Here is a 25733-nt window from a genome sequence, read left to right on the forward strand (position 1 = left end):
ATGCTGTTTAGTCCTATGATAACTATTTTGTGGGTTTATGGCTTACATATGTATTATGTGACACCATAAAAACCAGGCTAAAAAACAAGTAAATGATGCCTGTTTCTGCTAGATGTGTAGGTCAATAATTTGTATACATGTAAGCCTGAAAAACTGGACATCTACAATTTCACTACTGTCACAATTGAGTTCTCAAAGTATGTACAATGTAGTGATGAGTGATTCCCTTGAAGGTTTGATTTAATGACAAACAGGCATTGGGCATGTATTTTTCTGAAAGTTTTTTATGTGTGATATATATGAGTGTGATAATAATGATATTAAGGCTTGTTGCCATTTGCTTTGGAGTCTCATCAGTGTCTCTTAAGGACATGATACAACTCTTCCACTAATGATACTGCACATGCTGAATTTGGAAAATACTCACTGCTTGACCAGTGACCTCGAAAGAGCGTGAGCGCCTCTTCTTGCGGCGAGCTTCAAAGTCCAGTTCACGAGGCATTTGGTTCTTGCTGGCGACCTGGCGGTTACGTGGGCGTGTCCAGGTCACATGCAGGCCAGGCCCCTCACCTGTGCTGCTGGACAAATTATCGTCCGAGGTGGCGTGTCTGAGCTCGGGACTAGGCTGCCTGCCGGGCCGCATTGGCAAACCTCTACTGGGTGCCTCAGTCAAAGACAGACTGCTTTTCTGCTTCTGGGGGTCCAGGGGAGAGGGGGTAGGGGGTAACCGCAAGGCATCAACCTCCAGAGCTTTGGAGCGTCGACGGGCCGCTTTTACTACAATGTTCTGGACGCCCTTCAGGATCTGCTGCCGCTCTGTGGAAACACAGGGATTATTAATACACCGGCGAGTTGATCAGGCAAAACAAACAATTTGAATACTTGACCTTGGGCAAAGGGACATTGCAATGCACAATTATCTAAATTGAGGGTCTAAGAATGGAGTGTGTTGTCTACTGTATAGATTGTAAAGCAGTTTAAGGCAAATTTGTCCAAATAAAATTGACTTATCAGAAGAAGAAAAAAATGAACAGGTTTATCTATTGTGAAAATGTTTAGCTGTAGCTAATGTACAAATGCTAATCAGTGTGAAAAACTTTTCAAAATACCAATTCACAAAACTGGATTAAAAAATGTACTGTTGAATGTTCTTACACCACCACAACAACAACAACAACAATTATTTGACCCCAATTGCCCTTCCACTAACCCACACTGCACATGCACACTCAAACTTCTTACCAGTTTGTAGAAGAGGGATATCAGCCCCGGCCTCGCTGCTCTCAGGTGAGGAGTCCAGGTGGCTGCTGACACTGTGGCTGAGATGGCTGTAGCTCAGAGAGCTCTCAGGAGCCAGCGGCTGCAGCTGCAAACATGAGATGCAGAGTGCGACATTATGATCAGACATTCACTGCAGTTCTTTGCTTTCAGATGGTCACATTGAGTGCTACCGTAGTCATTTCTGTCTCCATAAAATGAAATTTTCATTTTGAATAGGGCATTTGGATTCAAACATTCATAACTCTTATTACGTAATCTTGTCGATGAGTCACACTGGATACATTTACATAAAACCAAAGAAGATTAGATGCAGGTAATATTATTTCAAGCCTGGAACAAAGATGTAATTCTACTGGTTTGCAAATTTCAACATGGAAAGCTGAGCACAAATCCTGGAAGCAAGAGTTGAGAGTGAATTCTTATTATAGCTTATGGTGGAGTTTATTTTATGGAGCTGTGAGGATTGAAAATGAAAATGTTCTACCGGAGTGAAATATCTGGTGGAGTTTTATTAAAACAGGAACCCATATTGCTTTAAGTGAAAAGCAACACCCGACTAGATTGTATTAATCCACACCACGAGGCCCCCCTTAGGGATAGCTACTGAACTGGAAAAAAACAAGGCAAATACTGCCTATTAAAATTGTCCTCACCTCTCTGTTGCCCTTCCCGTTAATGTGGATTGGAGGCGGGGTCATGACAGCCGGGTTTTTGATCTGCCTAGCATGAGGGCTGTTCTTAAAAACTCTGTTATTGTCCCTGACACAGAAAAAAAGATATAACAAGTCATTATTATTACTTATAATGCAGTTGCTGTATAAAATCTAAATGGGAAACATATGAACAAGATGTCCTCTTACAGCTCAGGCTCAGGTAGAATGGGGGGCAAAGTGTGTCTACGGATTTTAACTTGGCCACGTCTGTTATCAGAGCACATGTTGCGCACACTCTCCTGGTCAGAGTCCATGTCCTGCATGTTGTCGCGACCCTGACCGGGCAGGGTGATCTTGGGTAGAGAGCCCTCCTGGAAGTGAGAGCAGAGCATTTATTAGGAATTATGTGTATGAGCATTCATCTAGAACACCTTATACATGATTATGTTTAATTTAGTTTCTAAATTTGATTTGTCATGCGGGGGCTACCTTGATGGTGTGTCTGATGGTCACCTTATCCAGGGCCATGGCTCTGTCCAGTTTCCTCTCATCCAGCTCCCTCATGTACATATCATACAGCTCCTGGAGGTGTGGAGGTACTAGCAGACTGTGGTCTGGAACACACAGAGATTATTTTCGCAATTAATTGTTTGGTCTATACATCATCACATAAACAAATGTCAGAAATATTCAATTTACCATAATGTAAGACCAACAAGAGCAGAAAACTCTTAGATTTTAGAAACTGAAACCATCAAATGTTTGGCATTTATGCTTGAGAAATGACTAACAAGATTAGCAAACTAGCTGCTGATTAATTATTTCGATTGAACAATTGTTGCAGCTCTAAACCAGACTTGTGGACTTGCACAGCAATTAACTAAACAACAGATATTTAATAGAGATAGGCTCACCATCAATGAACTGTTTCTGCTGTTGAATGATCTCGTCACACAGGTGTCGGTGCTGCTCGAAGCGCTGCACCACATAGTTTTTCTGCCGGATGACATTGTCCTTGAGCAGCGCGTGGGACTGCATCTCTGCGTTCTCGATCTCCAGCTCGTGGACCTTGCAGAGCAGGCCCAGGACCTCGCGTTGCTCCTCTGAGCTCACCCGCCGAGGCAGCAGCTCCTCCAAGCGCCGAGCCCGATCCCGAAGCTCCAGAAATCTGCGCTCAAGCAACGCCTTGAGGACCAGCGGGGAAAAGAATGGTACAAGATGTGTGCACTTTTCTTTTTCTATTCATAAAAAAATGTCATGTAAAGAAATGTAAAATCACAGCAAAGCCTCAAATGATTTATAAGGCATTTGAAGCAAGTGCTTTGTTTTTATATTCTAAGGAAACTTACAAGTATATGAACCAATTTCCCACAGTTTTAAAAAGTAGATCAAGAATCCTACCTTCTGTTTGTGAATCCTTTTCTGTTCAGCCATGAGTGTAACCAGGTTTTCTCGGGCCATCGCCACCTGCTGGGTCTCTGTGCTGTCCGGAGGAGACTCCGGGCAGTCAGAGTCCTTCTCACTTTCATCCTTATTGACACTTTCCTTCCTCCTTTCAGCCCGCCACTTCCTCCTGCGCCTACTCCGCTCCTGCTCCCAGCTAGGAGAATAAGAATACACACCAGCATGTCATCTGGTTTGTAATTTACAGCTATTGATCACATTGATCGCTTTTCTGCAGCTTCATTTGAATGTGCACTGTCCTGAAAAATTATCAACCCATATAACCCATGGTTAGATCAGTTGTAACCAGTGAAAATTAAATGAATGTAGCAAAGTGGTTGCTATGGTTACCTGCTCTTCAATACACCTTGCTCACAGCTGGTATAATTAATACTCAATACTAATTTTGATTATATGGTACACATACTCATAGTCATATAAGTCAATTTGCCACATTGTCAGTTCCTGAATGTCACACAGGGGGTTACAGATCACTGTATTACGCTATCAGACAGGGTAGGAAAGACAGATATATATATCCTAAACACTGACTCTGCAATGGTTAGCAGGTGTTTGGAGGTGTCGATCTGGTTCTCCATGTTGCTGTTTTCCAGCTCCATCAGGCTCCTCCTGATTTCCATTTGTTGTCGGAAGGCATCCAGGAGATGCTCCCTCAACTGGTCCATCTCGGCCCGACTCTGATGACTGGAGTGGGCCTGGACCTCCGCTACGAGTGGGGAGAGATGACAAGAAGAGAGAAGAGAGGAATAATGAATATTAGGAATAAGGATATTATTCAGGTACTGGAGGAGGCAGTGTGGAGAAGACTTTACCCTGGACATGGCGGATGTCAGCCCGGTCTGAGTTGAGCTGGCGACTCGCCTGATCTGCAATCTTCTTCTTGAGCCGCTGGATCTCACAGCGCAGGTCTGAGATGATGTTGGTGTACTGAGCAATGTGGTATGACACATTTATAAGGTTCTTCTTTACCTGTAGCACAAAACGATGATGAGAAATATAAAGAAAAGAATACTTAGATATTTGAGACTGAAAGTTGCATTTTCTAATTGCAAGTAGCTTAATTAGATTCAACAACATAATAAAATGCCATAAAATTGCAAAGCACTTTACAATTTGCTTATAATTCAACCATAAATCACCAATAAACTGTAATAAACTAGTCTTCTAAAGTGAAGTATCATTTCAATGAATTTTTAATTGTATCTTGAAATTCTCTCACACTCATCTCTATTTCAACTGTAGTAAAGACAAATAAGAGACTAACAGCTATGTGTTCTGAGCTCACCCGTGTTCGAATGCTTTTGGCACGGTCAGCGTAAGCCAGCGTGTTACGAGACTCCTCAAACGCCATAGAGGCGGGGCTAATGTGGGCTATCATGACCGTTCGGCTGTTCCCGCCCAACGAGTCCTGTCATTCAAAGACATCAGAAGAGAAACAATACATGAATAATATCTGAATCACAAAATATAGTTCTATCCTGGAGTTGGTCTCCTATAAATTCTGAAATTGCTGTACCTTTAGTAGTCGAGTCAACTTGCTGTCTCGATAGTTGACATACTTGGTGCCATTTCTGTCACTCAGGGCGTTGATGCAGTTGCCCAAAGCCAGGAGGGATCGGTTGATGTGGGCCCCCTCTTTCAACCGCTGACCCCTATTCTGAGTCTAACAGATAGACAGATAGATGCGATTAAGAGATTTTAACACCTTTTAGACTCAAACCGGGGACTTTGTAATTACATGGTCAGCACCTTAAAGGCCCTGAAGACTAATTTTCTTCACCTTACTTATGATGAGCAAAGTGATCCCACAGTCCCCCAGTATTTTCTTTCATTATAACGATTTTAGTTATTTCACCTGAGAGACCACCTTCTTTTTCCCTCTGTCCTCTTCTAATTGGCTTCAAGTTGGCCGGGCTCAGATAGGAAAAAGTGATGTCACATTCTTACGTGAACCAATCAGGATTTAGCAACATTTGAATGGATAAATGGGTTGTTGGTCACTGTCAATAAATTCTGATCAAATCACACAAGCACAGTCCTGATGGAGGAGATTAGCTAAGTTTTTGAGTTTTAACCTCTTGATAAACAATACCTTTTTTACTTTCATTGTTACATATTGAATATTTAATTTAGTTACAGAGCAATGCTTAAGAATATAATACTTGACCACCTGGGCACCCCACCCTAACACGTTTCCTCTCTTGCCCAGGAGATGGCATTACCTCCTACCGTTGGTCTATCAATACTTTGCTCAACTAAATCAACTTACTAACTGCATGCACACTCAGATACAGAGAAAATGTTCCTTGTGGCCCCAAGTGCCAAACAACTCTGTTCTGCTCAATTACTAATGGAGGACATATGTGCTATTCAGAAATAGTGTGGCTGTGAACCATTCACACTGTCTCCATGGTAAAGAAGTGCTCTCACTCACTGACTGTTTGCATGTTGCTGTCATGGCGTACAAGGACGTGGCAGTGTTAACATGGGCGACAATGACAACGCATTCATCTGACTGAAAGAAGCAGACTCAACTTGAAAAACTTCTAAAAACTGAAAAAATACTCAACATTCGCAACATTCTCACTATACTGCTTAAAAAGAGGTCAAAGCAACAAGTGACAATAAACGGAAATAACTCGGGTACTTTCCACCAGTGTCAATCACAGTTTTACACCACAACATGATCCCATTTGCCAAAAGGTTGGTGTATTTAATAAACTGCACAGTGAGCTATAATGGCAGATATAAAGAGGCTTTTATTAAGGTCTCCTGAGGTTTATGGGAACCTCAATCCTCTGGACTGTTGTAAAGATACGCTGCCAAGCATCCCCAGTGAGCAGACTACATTTGGGTCCAGACACTCACAAAGCAGACTCTTGTTGTTTTGAGGATATACACATGTAATGTCCATAAAAGCTTAAAAGAAGTTGTATGTATGTAACATGTACATTAGCCAGTCTTTGAACTTGAATTTGAGTTTGGCAGAAAAGTATGTGACACATTGTCTAGCTGTACAACTACCATTGAACATAATTTCAGTTATTTAAAAACCTAATGACTAAGTATATATACACACACCTGGGCTGCTCGTTCTGAGCCGGCGAGGTCAATCATGAAGAGGCGTGCAAAGCGGACCTCCTGCAGGACGTCTCGACACCGGCTCTGCTGTTTGACGGCCACCTGCAGCACAGCGTGGGAGCGAGATGATGTCTGATTGGCGGCTGTTGGCTCCTGGGTGCGCTGTTTGTTGCCCCTCATCAGCAATTCCATGATCTGTAAACACAGATAGAGTTATTTGTCATGTGTGCAGTGTGTAGTCATGTTATGCACAGTCAGGTAGCTCCTCTAACCTCTTGTGCATTGATGGTAGAGACCTCTGTGATGCCAGCAACCTGAATCTCTCCTTTAGAATCTTCTCTCAGGTCCAAGAAGCCCGAGGATGGGTTCAGCAGGTCACGGATCATCTCATTATAGATCTATAAAGACAGATAGAAATATAAAACCGTCAGCTGAATGCACCTGCAACATACATAGTTGAATTGAGCACAAGTCAGGTAAATGCAACACTTCATGTATATGCTCGACATGCTTATGTTATGTTCCTCTGAATAACAGACATGAATTAACTGGGAGGATGTTTATGTCCATTGAAAAAGGTTCCATTCAGGCTCTCAGACCTCCTACACAGACCCAAACCTGGTACATAAACATCAAGTGCTATATTTTCAGCAACTTGTCATTTAGAAACCACAGCTTGTTGGGTGGCAGGCTGTCATTAGCCGGAGTCAGTGCTCTTCATTCACTAAAAGAAAATTCATGTGACTTCTCTGTACTGACATTGATGGTGCAGCGAAAGCCCCCAAACCCACATAAAAGCTCAGTGCAGGAAGTGACATCCTGGAAAGTGATGACTGGGTGACAAACCACTGGGTTGATGCTGTACAGGTAGTTTTTATTTGTCAAGCAGACCTCAGCCTCAGACTCTGAAAGGCTGACACTTTTACTGACACTGACAGTAGGATATGTGTTATATTATTTTTTTCCATCTGTGCTCTTTCATAACTAGTGAACTTAGAACAAGAGTCCACAGCCATGCTAGCAGCTCTGTGACGCTGTACACAGAGTGGTGCTTTGATCAAAATGCTAATGTAAGTGTGCTAACATGCTCAAAAAGTACTAACGTGCTGATGTTTATCAGGTATTATGTTTACCATGTTCCCCATCTTAGTTCAGAGTGTTAGCATGCTAACATTTTTAATTAGCACCAAACACAAAGTACAGCTGAGCCTGTTGGGAATGGCATTTATTTTTCAGGTATTCGGTTATAAATCAAAATATTCAACAAATGAATATGTTGACCTGATGGTGGCACTAGATGAAAAGTCGGGATCACCAAAGTTATTACAATTCATCTTCTGGTCATCATGGATATTTGTATACATTTTCATGGCAATCCATTGGATACTTTTTGAGATATTTCACTCTAGATAAGAGTGGTGGGCTGACCAACAGACTTACAATGTGTAGAAGTGTACAGTAGCAAAAAAAGAGTTGGGAAACTAAATCAGAATAAACACAAAAGAAAAGGGGGAGGGGAGTACTGTGTGCATGTGAGTAGTGAAGAATAACTGTGCCTTTTTTTAAAACTCGTACAGCGTACATTTATTTGTATTCGCTGCATGTATGCTTCTGTGCATGTGTTTTAGAGATTGCATGTGTGAAAGCGAGTGTGATTTGAACAAGAAAAGTAGCGGATGTGTGCACATCGCTCAGTCAGGTTGTAAAACAGCGTTTAACCTCTTTGCGGTGAGGCAGCAGTAGCAACAGATTGCTCCCTGGAAACAGCAAACACACATGTCACTCACAGCCTTGTGTCAGGATTCATCATCAAGACTTGTGCAATACAGGTCAGAGAACATCTAGACCAAGATTGCCGTTTTCATATGAACATTTTCACTTCCACCTACCCCCAGTGCTACTAAAGAGATTGTCAATCATTGAACATAATAACAAACACAAAATTTAATTTCAATTTCTGTTCCATTTTCATTTTCAGTTTAAGGTTTAATGCTTTTTTCATATTTGCTCTTTTTATACAAGGTTATATTCATCATCTGCCCCTTCCTTTCTGTCTGTATCCCTTTCTTTTCTATCTCTCTGAACACTTTGCTCGTCCTTTGTCTCTTTTTCTCTCACTTTAATTTCATTTCCTGCCAACCTAATATTTGGGGGAAAAAAAGTCAATTTCTAATTTTTCCTTTATATTAATGCTGCCATATTTTCCAGAACGACTTTTGGGAGCAAATTATACAACAACTTGTTCACTTAAAATCACTAAAAGGTTCACAGTCATTATGGAGATAATTTACGTGGTTATTTTATGGACTGTTTTATGGATCTGTGGCGTTCAACCTCAGTTACAACGCACAGTAAGACAATACTCTTGGGAGTTCCTAATGCAATGGGACGCACAGAACCGTGTGGACATGCAGATGGATGATCACAGGGAAAAGAGGTGTTCGACAAAGATTAAAATGTTACAAACTGCGGCGCAATAAATAAGACAGACGAGCTGCAGGCTAACACAAACTATCTACATGAATATAGAGATGCCTGCATTATGGCCTTCAGCGAGACATGGCTTACCTCAAAAGATACCGACTCTGATCTGACAATCAGCGGCTTTGGTGCATACAAATACTATGGGGAAATCCCAAGGAGGGGGAGTATGTGTACACATAAATCAGCGGTGCTGCAATAATGTCTCCATCAGGGCATCCATATGCTCAGCTGACATATAACTGTTGTCCGTTTATCTCCCCAGGGAGTTTCCACAGCTATTTGTGACAGTGGTGTATATACACCCAAAAGCAAATGCACAAATCGCTGCTGACACTATCTACAGAGTGAATCAAAGACTTCAGTACCCTTCCCCTGATGCTCCGTGTTTTTTAATGGGAGATTTTAATAACTGTAAACTTAAAAAATCCCTGAACCTTTACCAGTATGTTAACTGCCCGACGAGAAAAAATAAGACTCTAGACTTGTGTTATTGTTCTATAATAGAAGCATACAAGGCTTCTCCTAGGACCCCCCTTGGTTCCTCCAACTACAGTACCATCTATCACTGTATACAGGACAGTACTTAATACAGACTTAAGGTGAAGACAAGAGAAATCAAGGTCTGGAGTGAAGATGCTGTCTCTGTACTACAGGGATGCTTTGACTGTACAGAGCTTGGGATGGAATGAGAAAAATGAAATACAGGAAAACAAGTCATTTACCTTGCAGGTTATGATGGTAACAAAGACTTAGCTGACGCACTTAATACTTTTTATTTACAATTTGATACAGAGGATTTTGCAGATGAACTCAGGGAAATATGCAGAGTCTGCCCTCCCCACAAAGACAAATCTGATGTCTTTGGAGCAGCGAAGGGTTCCAAGGCAAAATGTGGAAACCCAAAAGAGCTAAATGACTTAAGACCAGTGGCATTGACATCACTGGTCATGCAATCATTGGTTAAAGGGGAATTGTTAGAAATGGTGGGGGAAGCTCTGGACCCCATGCAGTTTGCATATAGAGCTGGGATGGGAGTAGAGGATGCCCAAATCACATTACTCAACTTCCTGTACAGTCATCTAGAAAGTCCCGGTACGCATGCTAGACTTTTTTGTTTTTGGATTTTTCATCTGCATTTAATACTATCCAGCCACATGTATTAGCCAGGAAATCGCTCATTTATTTTAATCTTGATGTTAACTTTGTGGGCTGGATTGTAGATTTTTTAACGTGTAAGTTTCAGAGGGTGAGAGTAAATGGCTTTCTGTCAGATCAGCGCTCCTCCTCCGCTGGCTCTCCTCAGGGCTGTGTCCTGTCCCCTCTGCTGTATATTCTCTACACCACTGACTGTAGAAGCCAGCACGAGGACAGGCACATCCTGAAATTTGCTGATGATCCAGTTATCATCAGCTTGCTTAACAAGACAGAATCTGAGCACGGGCCAGTGGTAGATGATTTTGTTATATGGTGTGATGAGGCCTTCCTCCAATTAAACACTACAAAGACCAAGAATATAATCATAGATTTTAGAAGGAAGTCATCCAAATCACCGTCTCAGACCTTCATAAAGGAACCGATATTGAATTTGTAAGTATCAATATTTACGAACAATCATTGATAGTGACCTGAAATTTGATGCTAATTCTGATGCAGCAACGTTTGTATTTCCTCAGGAAGTAAAATGTTTTCGATGTTGACAAGACAATGATGTGTTTGTTTTCTTTTATTGAATCTGTCCTTCCTTTTTCTATGATTGCATGGTATGGAAACCTGAACATTAGGGACAAAAACCACCTAAACAATATTGTGAAGGTGGCTGGTGAGGTTATAGGTATCTCACAGACTCCCCTGACTGCTTTGAACAGCAGGTTCTCTGTAAGTCCAGGTTTAAACTAGACTGTAAAAACCATCCTCTACATTCTGAGTTTGAAATTATTCCCTCAGGTCGTAGATTTAGAGCTCCACGATCAAAGTGCAATAGGAGCAAAAACTCCTTTGTTCCCTGTGCAATAACCCTGCTAAATTGTCTCAGGTAACATCATATTTAGAGATTGTTTTATGTTTTCATGGTAGGCTTACTTATTTGTACTGTATGTACTGGTTACATTTTATTTTATTTTTGTGTGTCTTTTTTGCGTATTTGTTTTTTTAATTTTATTTAACCTTTATTTAACCAGGAAGTCCCTTGAGATTGAAATCTCTTTTCCGAGGGAGACCTGGCCAAGACGTTGTTGTATTGTTTATTCTGATCATTGTATGTATGTTTTATCTTGTGCCCTGACTGCAAATCGAGTTTCCCACTTGGGATAATAATAAATGAACTGAACTGAACTGAACATGATATAATATTTTCTGTATTTAAAATAGCTCCATGCAAAGTCTGTCATATACATTAAAACCTATGTGTACAACTATACTAATTTCAAATTGACCAAAGTCATGAAAAGCCAAAAATGACCTCTTTAAATGGGAGTACCAAGTCAAAGTAGTCAGGCTCAGTTACTGCTATCAGAGTCAAATGAACCATCTCCATTGTATCAAGTGCTATTTAGGGCTTTGTCATTAAACACGCAGTCTGAGCTGTACCTGCTTCTCAGTAATGAGGTTTGGAACCACAGCCAGCAGGCATACAGAGAAACCACCATCATCAGCCTGCTGTCTTATCTGTGGTTCATCATCAAGTAACAAAGGCAGCGGTAATCACTCAGCCAACAGGACCACAGATCACTCCACACCCAACAGTACTGTGGGCTTCTGTGCAACAAAAGCACATATACACCTACAGTGTGTGATCGGTTACTTACTGTGTTAGAAAATTTGTAAGTCTTGTCCAAGCTATAGTGGTATTACTAGTTAAGTGACAGATAATGTAAAGACAACAGACATAAGAAAGACATACATCCTGTCGTTAAAGTAATTTTGTGTGACAGTCTGGTTGCATTATTACCTTTGTGATGTCTTCAAAACGTCTCTATTCATGTCACTTTGCTAAAAAAACAACTCCACCTAAAGCCCCTGACACAACGAGCTAAAAAAAGTAATATAAATTGAGACAACTTTTGATAGTTTGAAGTAGTACTGGCATTTTTAGCCTAACAAAAAATAGAAATGAAAAGGTAGAGGGGAAAAAACAACAAATGGATGAAATTCCTGCAACATGGCTAAGCTGCTAAATATCCAATGATAAGGGTCAGTTGGGGAAAAACCACAAAAACAACAGCTGATGGTTTAATGGTGGTAATCTATGTCTGACTACCACTTTGTATTTGACTTCAAAAAGATTTTTCTATCAGTAGTATGCCTTTAATCAAGGTAAGTGCATTTGTACATCTCTTTTCAACAACAATTTAAAAGGCAATTCAAAGTGCTTTATGTAAGACATAAACAAGGCATCAAGACCAGATATAAAAGAATCAAGAGGCATATAAAACACACACATCTAGCAGTGTGGTGTTCTACAAAGTCTGTTCATCTGTGTCTGGGCTTCTCTACAGGGTGTGGGTAAGGATGCTGTCTCAGCTCATTTCAGACGTGAAACGAATGCCAGACTAGCGTAAAAGGACACCAGTAGGACCTACCTGCAATTGGCATTAGCTAACAACCTCAGATCTTATCAGTGTGAACATGTGATGGTGAAAGACAAAGTTCTAATTGTGATGCTGACAGAAACAGAGATAGATAAAGACAACTCAAATGTGACCAAATCAGAAGAAATCTTTGAACACTGAGTAAGCAATCAAGTCAATAGCTATTACATTTTGACTACATGGTCATTAGGAGATGTGTCACCACTGCATTAAGTAGATGTTGGGAGTGAGGAGAATAAATGTGGAGACAAGTTGTTGAAAACTGAAATCCTGACCTCCAGATAGGACATGGAGACGCTATACAGCATGTCGTCACTGGTCTCCTCGATGGCACGGAACAGGTCATTCAGCGTTCGAACGTAGATGCCTGGCTCCTTGTCTGTCCCCAACATAGTATATGTCTTCCCACAACCTGAAAATACACCATAGAAAAAAAAAAACAAAGAAAAAAATGTCTAGTCTGTCATGCTCCAATTATATATATCAGATCTGTTTAATTAACTTTATTGGCCATATACAATTTTACACAGTACAATGCATCCGAAATTTGTCCTCTGCATTTTACCCAACCTAATCAGGAGTAAGTAACGCCCAGGGAGCAGTTATGGGTTCAGTGCCTTGCTCAGGGGCACCTTCTGCAAAGGTCCGTGCTGGACTCGAAATGGCGACCTGGGAGATACATAGTGGAACTTCTAATGACTCTGGTTTTATGTCAGTAAGTTTACTGTTTTAGTTCTTTCTCACCGCTGTCATCAGCGTTAGCGATTAGCTGTTTAACATAGTGGACCATTTAACAGCTAATTAGCCAGATATTTTTGAGTTTTTGGACACTAGACCAGAGTTAAAAGAAAACTTTTCAAATGAATGACCGTGATGCTCTGTGTCTCATGGATGTGTAAACAGGCAAACGTGTGCTAAGCTATGTTTTCTATTTTAGAAGGTGATACTAAGAAGATCTTTTGGCCCCAAAAACCAAATAAACGAATGAATGCAGTATTAAGGATATCACTCATGATACAGTATTTAAAATTGGTTAACCAAAGTTAATACTATATTTTAAACCAAACCGCCTTATGAAAGCTAAATGCTAAAGCTAAACTTGTTTACAGTGTCAGCACAGGATGTGCCATCTTAATTTGTCCTTGGCTGCTCTGACCACACTGTTGCACATGGTGTAAACAGTGCTGTCTTAATTTGTCCTTGGCTGCTCTGACCACACTGTCACATGGTGTAAACGAACACATACACACACACACACACACATGCTAAAACCCCTGTTTACTTCCCAACGAGAAGAGTCAAAGAGCTGCGGATCTTAAGTAGTCTTTGACAATCTGTCCCTACCTGCTGGAAACGTGGGAGGTAAAGCATGACTCATTTTCTAATCAGACCTGCACTACAATTTAAAACCAAAGCAGATGCGAATAAGGTGTCTCACCTTTTCCTGAGAGTGTGCTGACTAAACGACTCAAAAGAGGCTGACCAGAGATTATGCACCAGAAAGCTAACACACCTCCATTCAGACCGTGCTTAGTTGTGTTTGTGAGTTCTGTGTAACTCACTCACACACACAAACCTGTGGGTCCGTAGGCAAACACGGTGGCATTGTAGCCTGAGATGAGGCCTTCAATCAGCCCTTTGGTTGTAGCTCGGTACACCTCCTCCTGCACCGGAAGAAGAAAATAAACTTCAAGGGTTCAAGTGCACATGCTGTGCCACACCTGTTTAGATTTCATATAGTTTCTGTTTTTATTTGAACTTTTACTTTTTGACTGACCTGACTGGCTGAGTAGTCAAACGCCACGTCAAACATGTAAGTCTTCTCCCTGGAGCGGTTGGCACGCAGGATGTCATCCGGATCTTCCATGGGGTCCATCAGAACCACCATCTAATGATGAAGATGAAGGCAAAGAAAATAAAGAGAGACAAGAGAATGGGAAAAAAAGAGGTACATGGTATGAGTGGGTATTATGTCTCCAGGCACAAATTGACGTCAGTGAGCAGCTAATTAACTTGAAGATATGTCTCTTGTCAATCACTGTCGAAAGTTAAGCTAAGTTAAGAAAATGTGAGCTCAATTCAGTGAGGTGAGAGTCTGTTTGAAAATATGGCATAAGCAAATGACCAAAAGGACAGTCGGAACGTTACTGAAACACAAAATTACTGTCTCAACTAGATTCCGGTGAGATTATAGGGAGTGGACGCTACTCTTATCATTTAGTGTACAGCGCACAGATGGAGAATCAGCTGTCAGGTCAAGCTAATACAAAATGCAGATGGCTCTCTGTTTGTTGCAGATGTCTGTTCTATAGAAACACTTTGCATGTGGTGTACAACAGGACATTAAAAGCCATCACATGCTCATAGCTACCAGCTCAGTCAGTTGTAAGATTCTGGCAGGTTTATCTGATGCAGTGGTGTTGAACCTTTTGTTTAAATGTAGCCCTACAGTCCAATCAGACGAGCTCATGTACCCAGTCATGGTCCTCACTGTTTTGACTTCTCTGCAATCTTCTTAACTAGCTTTCAAACAATTAAAGCAGGTGGCATTGAGGAAACATCTTAACTGACTTAGGATGGTGTTGTTCTGTGCAGCCTGCTTGTTGTAGCTGGTAGTTACAAGATTATGGTGAAAATAAATACACTCGCAATCAACCTTACACTAATTTGTAATCATACTGTGTATCTTATTTATTTATCTATTTTCCTAAAACACTACTGTATAGTTTCAAATGAGTCCGGTGCACATGGATTTTTGTGTATTCGGATCAGATTAAGAAAATGACTGGTAGCTAGAATGGAGAAAAGAAATGTCCTATTTAAAAGCAAGGACAGAGAGAAACAGGAAATATTTAAAATATTCACTGATATTAATAATATTCAATTCTTTTTAGAACTAAAACTGTTAAAAAAAACTAATCAGCAAACTAAACTTAGTAGCACTTTCCTACCGTTCAACGTTTCATTACCAATAATTTTAAGAAATATTATAAAAAAATGTCAATGGAAACTGTGTTCTCCAATGTATGACAGGCTGTCAGAAACAGCCCCTGTCCAGATCAGGGACACTTCTTACCGTGTGTGCGCAAATGGGCATTCACTCTGCCATAATCTGAATGTTGCTTATCGGACAGGATGACCTAACCATCAAGGACATTCATAATGTAGCATCCCAAAAATGGGTTTTCGTGCATGTGAAAGTGTGAGCAGTATATGACTAGATGGAGATTGGGATGTTTCATTGTTCCAATTGTGCTGTTTGACAAAGCCTAAGCCTAACCCATAATCAATGGTACATCACAGCTCTCCCAAAGAATATTTCAGGGACAAATTCTGAACAGATGCTGCACAGCATGACACAACAGGAAAATATTATAATGCTGTTGACAATTCACCAAATCAGAGTGGGTGCAACTGACTTGACAGGTTGTCCACAGCTAAAAGAAAATTATTCCCTTGACAGGGGTTTGGGTTTAAATCTCGTGCTATGGAAAGGGCAGAAAAGTCAATAATGATTAAAAAAATAAGACAGTACAGAGGACCTTTGGGTTTATTTCAGATACGACTGTTGGGTAGCTGGGAGTTTGCCATATTTTTCAGCTTATCAGCTTTGTTCAGCAGTGGACCAGGAGAGTCCTCTGCAGCCTGTAACACTGAAGCACCCGGCTTGTTTGATGACCCCCTCAACCACTGAGCCGCTCACTTTGAAGCCTCTCAATTGAAATTCAAGAGGAGAGATAGGGAGAAGAGAAAAGATGGAGAGGTAGGGGAAATGAATGAAACGATGCTACTTGTCCGTCCATGGACTTTACTCCTTTACTGGGCTCCAGATATGTCATGCATTTTTTTCCTGGAAGAGTGTATTGTTCTCTGTACAGAGACAATGAGGCTAAATTAGGCTCAAGACACAAGTAGAACTTCTGAAAATACTTCCTACCCCTCTTCTTTCTCCCCATTCTCTTAACTTCCTGCTTGCATGCCATCCAGATGCAATGACGCCCGAGTTCTGATCGCATTTCACAGGAAAGATATACTTCTCTTAGTATCAGAAGCACTTAAGGTTAGAGGCACTTCAGAGACCAATCTGAAGACCTCAGTCAGAGGAATTAGTTTGTCAAAAAACAAGAGTTTGTCTTACATAGCACAGGTGACTCCATTGATAAATAAAACTAAAGACCGTTTTTTGTCTCTTTCAGCATAGTTAAAATGTGACTTCACAGCAGTTGGTACAATGTACAGACACACAGAAAATACCTGGAGGGAGGGAGGGTTTGCTATTAGATCAGATTCCAGTTCTAAATATAAAACAAATATTTAGGAAGTTTAGGATTACCTTACTGATTAGGCTTTTTATACATATTTTTATACACAATACATTTTGAACCAACACACACGCACAATAAACATAAATAAAGAATCTTTAAATCAGCAGGTGCATTAGCAATCATGTCCTACATCTGAAATTGTCACAAGCCTAGTTGCAAACAACAAAATTGTGAATTACAACCACCATCTGGGGAGCAGAATCTGGTCTCAGCAGTTTACACTAAACCGCTGTTCCATCACCTTCCCACTGTATGTGATGTCTTCTGTTTCAATAAAGAAGAAGACACAATTTGGCTGTTTCCATCTTTTTTCTGTGTTTTTGTTGACAGACTGCATGAGTATAAAGTAGCAACATGACTATGGCTCATACAGCCTGTTAACTAAGGTAAACAGTAATTCCTTCACTGCTGCATCTAAATAAGTCATTTGACAACATAACAACAAATCAATGCAGCACCTGCAGAGCTGGGGACAAAAATGACTTATTCTTATTACTTCGACATAACATCCACCCATGTATGAGACAACATGCATCATCGTTTTAGAAAAGCGTCCTCATCCACACTAAAATGTGACAATGGTGTTTCCAAATGTGTCCACTGTGTAGAGCAGTTTTCTGGTGTGAAAAATTAAAATTAAATGTGGACGCAAGGTGAAACCAGCTTAGTGTGAACATTGCATGCATGCTGTGTGCATGTGCAATTGTGTTCCTTGCGAAATCTGATGAGTATGCTCTCACATAATTGCATGTACAGTAGGTATCAAATACTGTGCGCATCCATGCCCAGTTTTGTCCATGTGCACGCACTTGGGAAAATGATCAAGGCCAAGGGTGTTGATAACACTTCTTGTCCCATCTGTCATCTGTGTTTCTTGAGTTACAACTGTCCACAGCTACACCCATGAACATCCACACAGCACCTGTTGCTTGGGCAGGTTCTGTACCACTAATTTTCTTAAAGTCTTCTGATAAGACTGTAAGGTGCTGGCTCTAATGACAGTACACCATGTGGCAGCATGTGCCTCAGGGTTTCAATGCCAACTTATCCTTTTTGTTTAGTCAACACAGGTGCCCTTCCCAGTAGATCATAGTAGGCTTCTAAGAAACAAACAGTCTGGGGTAAAGTACAGGTCGCCCTTGGTTGTTGAGCGCTGATGTCAAGTGTACAGAACAGGTTAAGGAGCATTTGGAAACATGGCAGTCTCATTAAATCTCCCGCACATCCTCTCGCTTTCTCACACAGTTGCATGGAAACATCTATTCATACACACATAGCAACTAAGAAAGCAGCATTTCATGTCCTCTGCAACAAGCAAGTCTGTGCAAGCAGGGTGGCATGACTGACCACAGGAGTTGAGGTCTGCACTCCTCCACAGTGTGCTTGGGTGTATGAATGAGAGGAGGTGTCATCTGTTGTATTTTCTACACATTCAGACAGTGGCACCTGTCTTGTTCTGTGGGTACACTGACAAACTTACACAGATCATTTTATCATCCAGAGTGCAACAGATCTTAATAGAACTGTTAGCCGATTAATTGATTAGTCAATCTACAGAAAATTTATCGGCAACTAGTTTGAGCTGGTTTTAAGCAGAAATGACCTGGTTCCAGCTTGTTGATTGTGCATATTTTCTGGTATTCTTTCTCTTTTATGATGTTTCCCTACCAGTCAGTCGGAATTGAAGAAGTCTCTCAGATGAGGGACAAATCCGCTTCAAATACCTTCAACTGATTCCAGTCGCCCTTGATTTTAACCTTCCTCGAATGAATATTATAATGAGTAGGTCTAGTAGTCTAGACATACTCTATGGAAAGTGCCTTGAGATAACTTCTATTATGATCTTTGGTTTTTGGACTGTTGATCGAACAAAACAAAACTGTCTCCATGCATCTTGGTATTCTTTTTGAACATTTGAACTTTGAACTACATTTCCCCAATTGTTCTCTGTATTTGGTACAAGGTCATGTTATTGCAAAGAGGTAAGTGATACTAAATGAACATCCTCACACAAACACAAAACCAATTCATTTCTATGCCTGGATAAAGCCTATGATTTCTTTCCACATGGACTGGCCAAGCCACAGATTAAGTGTTATGATTATGTGTTAAACACAGATATCAGCTGATCAAAATGTCAGTTAGTGTAGAAGTTACAGTCAGTCACTGTAGAAAAGCTGATAGTCCCCCCTATTTGCGCCTGAATCATGAATCCAACAGGCTTAAAACTGGGCTGTGAATCAGTGAACAGCTGCACAGCAACCACTCTATAAACACAACATGCACAATACAGCAAACACATTAACCATAGACCCTGATAAGATGAATAGAAATGTCTCACTGGTGTCTCTGTTATCGAACAAAGTAGTGTGCAAGCTGTAATTATGACAATGATGTTTAGTTACAGGGACATTGGCTGTGACTCTAATGTGAAGACTTTGCAGATGTATCTATTTATCTAACCTCCTATAGTAAATTGTCTGACCTTACCCTGTTGAAAGCCAGTCTAGGTAGACAATTATTTCGATCAAGAATGATTTGACAGTTGAAACTATGTCAGGTAGACGATAGAAACAGTGTGAGTAGAGTCCTTAGCGTGATTTCCAAATGTCCACGATGGTGGTTAATTCTGTCTGACCTATCTGCAATTCTGCCAGGAGGGAAGTAGCTGGTTCAACTTGTTAAGCATCATCTGTCAAAGATTAGGAAACATCAGAATATTAGCAGACAAAGAAATTGCTCAACAATAGTCCAGTTCGATAACATATAATACCTTGACTGATGTCAAGGACAGATTTTCCACTGGGGTCTAAATTGGGCCCTGTTGTTCTTTCTACTGGGATTAATCACCCCTTTCTCGATGACCGCTGACTAATTCATAGCCGCCACTAAAGGAGATGTCAATTTTGACACAAGCGGGCTAGATGCCTAAATGACCCAAGAACTGCATGAGGTAAAAAGGAAAGTAATTTCCTGGTCGACAGCCTCTGTAAACGTGGTGTCATTTTTAGCAGTTTTAATCATGCTGTCCCCTTTCACAATGGCCATCACATGCTACACCCACTATACACTTGGATGCAGGGCTTGACTCAATTTAACCTGACCCCGGGGGATGACAAAACAAATGGTCAGAGCATAAATTTACACGCCGTGGCTATGAAAAAAAAAGGGGCTCCTAAAATATTCATATCCTCACAGATCAGCCAAAGTCAAAACAACAGCTTGCTTATGCAGCGACATGAAAGCAATTAGCGTGATGGAGTTATCTAAATGCCATAAAAAGCAGCTGGGTGCAATGAAGCACCCTTGCACAGCGCCATTCTCGGCTGATGGGTTTTCTAATCAACAGGACCTGCTGGTCTGGTCGTTAAAGCAGCAGGGTTGACTTGGTTGGCCATCTTACTGATTATAGCACCGCTAAATCCCACCGTGGATCCATAATTCAAAGCCTGGATGTGGTACGGTTTCACAAGCTGGCCTACCCAGGCTGGTTCTCTTTGACTCGTTCCACTATTGTGTGCCAAGTGGCAAACGCTGCCAAGACAGACCCACAAAAGTCAGCAGTCATGTAGCATGACTTTTATAAGCTTTGGTTTCATTACACCTAAATGATGGCTTGGATAACTAATAAAATGACAAAAGAGCAATTGGATATAAAGGCCATTCAGCTCACTGGCCACCACTCACACTGTAATAACACAAAGAGCTTGATTAGAAACAAAATTAAGTATTTTTCTCTCTTGTACTAAACTATTCTCCATGATCTTTACAATCAGACTTCCATCTGGTCTAACTGCCAGCAGGTAAGACTGGAAAGAAACTCAGGTCATATCTTAATAAACATTTAAGTGAAATTAACAAGACAATAGTCACTTAAGAAGACAAATACAGCAGTTACAAATACAGACTGATAAAAAATGATAAAAAGAACGGCTCTGAAAGACCAGACAACAACACCACATGGCAGCAGATAGAGAAGGACGTCTTTTTTAAACAACAAAATGCAGATGGGGTCTGAATCAGAACAATAGGGCTGAAGCGTGTCAACCACACGTCAAAGGTCATGAGGTTACATCCCATGACCATGCATGTGTTGGAGAGATTAAGATAGGGACTATTATCTGTGTGTCTTTTATCTTGTTTTTCCCCCGAGACACCATCATCCATTTAACCCTCATATCCATGTGACATGTGTTGTAGCCATTGAAGTGTGTTTCCAATTCAGTTTCAGCTGCTTAGTGAATGTGTGTGCAACTGGGGATGATCATCAATGCAACACCAAGGTATTATTTGAATCCTAGAAAATATTTTGAATTTTCAAAATCTCCACAGTAGAGCGGTATACTGTAAGCCATGAAATAGCAACAAATCAAAAACCTTTCACTGTTTAAAATCCTTTAAAAAAATAGTTTGATTCACACTAAGAAATGGTCAGTTGGGCAAATGGAGGAACTTTCCACCAAATCTATCTTCTCCTTCCAATGGCAATGTCCTTAGGTCAGTCCACCACTTCAGTCCAGACTGAAATATCTGAAACTGAAATTGATTTCCAAATAGATTTATTCCAGCAATGATGCCTGCCAGAATATGAATCCTACTGACTTTGGTGACTTCCTGACTTTTCCTTTAACAGCACCATCAGGTTGACATTTGTGGTTTTCACTGAAATGTCTTGACTACTTAGATGGACTTGGATGGCCTGTCATGAAATTTGTTTTGCGTTTCACTCATGTCACCCTCAGGATGAATTGTACTTGAACTTTGGTGATCCCTTAGCTTTTAATCTATTGTCATAATCAGGTCCAAGTTTTACAGTAATTTATCCAACACTTGGATATATAATAAATACTTGCAAAACTAATGACATTACTGTCAGCCTCAGCTGTACTTTGTGTTTTGTGCTAATTAACAAATGTTACGCAAAGATGGTGCACAGACATGTGGCTGTAGTGTGTCAGTCTTGTTAACAAATAATTATATGTATGTTATAGAATATTCTTGAAACAATACGACCTCAAGCATATGCGACACATGATAATATAATCTTTTGAGTGACTATTTCTTCATCTTAAAGTAAGCAGTTAAAGACATATAAAGTATTTGCAATTAGCCATTAATATGTTTACAGCACATAGGTGACAATCTATACTATTCATTGTCTTGTATAACGCTCCTTTCACTTTTGTGCAGATATTCATCTCTAATGTAATGATCAGCCTCATAGAATCCATCATAACATGAAATAAGTGTATCTGTGTGTGTGTGTGTGTGTGTGTGTGTAAGCGAGCACGTGTGTGGACAGCTGGGCTCTCACTGCTTGCATTTCACCTTTTTCCTTGTCTTATCTTTAGGTTGCACAATGACATAACCACAGAATCATTTAACAATGACATCTGAGTGCTGTGTGAAGAATACCGCAAAGAACAAAGGATCAAGATCACAAAAAGAAAGCAATCAGGTCTAAGCGGTGACCTTTACGGAGCAACCTTTCAAGCTGGTCTTTCAGAAACGCAACCAAAGTCCACCTAGCACAATTGCGGCTGGTTATCTGATAGAAAACCTCAGAGCTGCCCTCTCTGAACCCCAACAATGCTACTGTATATCCTGTTTCAGGGGCTCTCGATGATTGCAGGTGTGTGGTGGATCACAGTGTACCTGATACAGGGTGCTTGATAGCGCTAGGTCTGCTCTTCATTTGTGGTTACATAAGCTGTCTGGTTGTGACTGTGACAAACGAATGCCAGATCATTACATTCGGACGAGAGTAGAGCCCAACCAATATGGATTTTTTAAGTCCGATACCGATTTTGATATTTGAGGATTTTAAAATCTGATATGCCAATATATCGGCCGAAATTTATTTTCCCTTTATTTTGAGAAATGCATAACATAAACAAAGATAATCACCTATCTGTTATGTTGAGACCATACCAAGATACCATGACATAATGCAGTATAAAAAGAAACTTGTTATAGTTAGAAATAGCACTTTGAACTAAATTACAGCAAAATACATTAAAGTTTTTATAAATAGGAGTCAAATGTATAAAACTACAGAAAACATTTTAAAAATATCTGATTTGAGTACTACTACTAATTAACATTAAATTAAATAGTGCATATATTGTGGGGGCCAGCAAAACATAAACTATAAAAAATACTAATAAACTACTACTACTAAAAATAATAATAGTACAATATATCCTCTCTCATGTATATTTGTCATGCAGTAGTTATTACCTTACATAAAATCCGCCACTTTCTACATCTACTTTATCACCAGCACTCTGTTAATTCTATCCAAAGCTACGAGAAACCATTTCCTAACCACAACCCAGCTCTAAAAAATGGCGTCTATGATACAGTGACACACAGGAAACGCTGACCTTAAATTAATCTAATACTACATGATTGTCTACAACGAGGACATGCAACTTTGAGATTTCACATTTGAAAGGTGAGCTAACTTAGATAACTTTGTTAGGCAAGAAGCCATGTTACATACTTGTTCAGCTCACGTTTATTCACAAGTCCCTTCTGGTTTAATCATTTCTGACACGCCGAAGCTGCTCTCAGATATAATACGTCAAACACTAACGTACAGTTTATTCGTTCTTTAACATTAGCACTCCTCCACTGATAAACATGCCATTAGCTTTGTGGTTAATTTTGTAACAGGCAGAGTTCTGTGATGTTAGAGAATATTTAGAAGTAATAAATTTGAGAGAAATAAGAGGACTGGTCGCTAGAACTGCCACATGTTTCAGAAATAAATCTATAATCACATCTGTCAGCAGCGTAGCCTCCAACAGCCAACTACCTTAATATTAAACACTCTGCTGTGAGCCTGGAGAGGGCAGTGAAAAACGGGAGGGTTAGGAAGTCTGGTCTACAAAGAGGAGAAGTGATGAGGGCCATTTTTATTATTATTTAAGTCATGTAATGGACATGACAAAAGAGCAACTCACCGGGAACACTGAGCGTGAGAGCAACCAGGAGCTACTCTCCGTGGCTCTGGTAGACTGCGGTCAGCTGATGTTTTGTTCTGTGGTGCTGCAGGGTTTCAACAAAGGAGCAAACTATGCAACACCAGAACACTCATGACTTGAGGGAAGGATTCGACTCGTTGTTTCTTTTTTGATAATCATATATCGGCTGTTATAAACACAGATGCAGATATATCTGCAACTAGCTCATATCAGCCGATAATATTTGCAAAACGATAAATCGGTCGGGCTCTAGACCAGAGTCACTGTAATTCCAACTCAAGACACTCATGTGTGCACCTGCAGGAACACACGCACACACACACACACACACACACACACACACACACACACACACACACACACACACACATAGACAGATCCTTGCAGGATTCTCAGACTCTTACCTAAGAGATCTTGAAAGATCAAGAAATGGATAAGGCAAATTGCTTGTCTTTCTTTCTGCCAGCTGTTTATTTGTTCTCCCTTGCTCATTACCCTCGTCACTTCGATTCTGCATGTAGCACAGCTGTATTACTGGATAGCACAGGCACAGATGGTTACAAGGGATAAGAGGAACAATACAGCTATTTGTCATCCATGAAAGCGATTCATTGAACCTAAGATCTAAATTAAGTGTGAAAAAGTAGAAAGTGCCCTAATATTGCCATTAATGTCAACCTCAACATAACAAGTGTCTATGTGCCAGATGATGTAATTTTAAATTAAAATTGCAAAAATAGTGAAAAAAATATTTGATCTAAACCACAAGCTAAACAACTACCCTTGTGTTACAACACATTTTATATCTCACAAGTTTATATACTGCAAACTAACTAAAACTGTACTAAAAGCACAACCTCCCTTGCGGGTTGATTAAGCTGATTACCAGCAAAGCTATTACTTATCTACTTGGTGCAATCACAAACAACAAACATCCAAGGGTACACCAACTGGCAAGAAAGCTTAGTAGCCGAATGACAGCCTGGCACAGGCTGCTGTCTATTTAAGGTCAGAGGTAGCCTTGATGCCAGAGGAGTGCCATAACACACGAACTAGGACAATCACCAATTACCCAGACAACAACACACAGACATGCACACATACACATGCTTCAGAGAATCAAGTTACAGCCCTGTGGTCTTTGTGGGTCATCTAACCACAGGCTGACATTTTGAGTACCAGAGGAACAACTTAAGAGTCCATCTGAAGTTGTACAGCTGTCCTTTTGGCATAAAATAATGAGATCAAACAAGGAAATCTCAGATCTCAAATCTCAAGTCAAGTGGAAGCCCACCTTTACTAACTTACCCACTTAACTAATATTTCCTCTTAAAAATGTAAAATATCAGGTAAGATACAGTGAATTTAGGACTACATTATTGTTATTCATCTTCTTCTTGTCACTCAAACCATGTATCCGTGTTCATAACAAGTCACTGAAATGAAAACAACAATGATGACATTGAATGATAAACACCTGGTAATGCTGCAAAATTTGAATCTGCAACAAGTACGAGTTTCAGCAGAGCAGTGCAGCTGTGTGATTCTGCTGAAACATCTGAACTAAGATAATTGCTGCCTTCAAACGAAACATGTGAGGTTCTAGTTTTGATATGGAAGTCATTATGCTTGACGTTTAGGTGGTAAGTCAGGAGAACACTGTTGCTAAGCGACCGATAGCAAAAAAAAGGTGGATGATAGTTTTTGAATTTCAATAAAAGAAAACTTACCTCTGGTTAAGAACAAATAAAAAAACATCAGCATATGTCACACCTAATAAACTTGGAGCTACAGTATCAAAACAATGACAGCATCCAACTGCCTTTAACTTGACTTCACATATGACTACACTAACAAAGAATACTCTCA

At 40.3% G+C, this 25733-nt stretch overlaps 1 protein-coding gene and 1 long non-coding RNA gene across 2 annotated transcripts in view; one reads left to right on the forward strand and one right to left on the reverse strand.

Annotated features, from left to right (window-relative positions):
• kif19 (kinesin family member 19) overlaps positions 1-25733 on the reverse strand; it is a 38341-nt gene that overhangs the window by 1396 nt on the left and 11212 nt on the right. Inside the window, exons 3-18 of the mRNA XM_038735596.1 lie at positions 14328-14438; positions 14127-14214; positions 12826-12962; positions 6752-6877; positions 6480-6674; positions 4915-5061; positions 4684-4806; positions 4211-4367; positions 3930-4104; positions 3336-3534; positions 2849-3119; positions 2424-2548; positions 2142-2305; positions 1935-2040; positions 1243-1366; positions 428-816 (exon numbers count right to left, since the gene is read on the reverse strand). Of these exons, the coding sequence (XP_038591524.1) occupies positions 428-816; positions 1243-1366; positions 1935-2040; positions 2142-2305; positions 2424-2548; positions 2849-3119; positions 3336-3534; positions 3930-4104; positions 4211-4367; positions 4684-4806; positions 4915-5061; positions 6480-6674; positions 6752-6877; positions 12826-12962; positions 14127-14214; positions 14328-14438 (2637 nt within the window). The remainder of the gene's footprint in view (positions 1-427; positions 817-1242; positions 1367-1934; positions 2041-2141; positions 2306-2423; positions 2549-2848; positions 3120-3335; positions 3535-3929; positions 4105-4210; positions 4368-4683; positions 4807-4914; positions 5062-6479; positions 6675-6751; positions 6878-12825; positions 12963-14126; positions 14215-14327; positions 14439-25733) is intronic.
• Positions 3020-4202, forward strand: LOC119915839. The gene is made up of 3 exons (XR_005447009.1): positions 3020-3145; positions 3494-3570; positions 3992-4202. It is a non-coding gene; the product is annotated as an uncharacterized LOC119915839 (long non-coding RNA).

This window comes from Micropterus salmoides, unplaced genomic scaffold (genome assembly GCF_014851395.1).
Source record: "Micropterus salmoides isolate LMB-PRFRI ecotype aquatic unplaced genomic scaffold, ASM1485139v1 Ms_hic_scaffold_21, whole genome shotgun sequence".
NCBI classification, from domain to species: domain Eukaryota; kingdom Metazoa; phylum Chordata; class Actinopteri; order Centrarchiformes; family Centrarchidae; genus Micropterus; species Micropterus salmoides.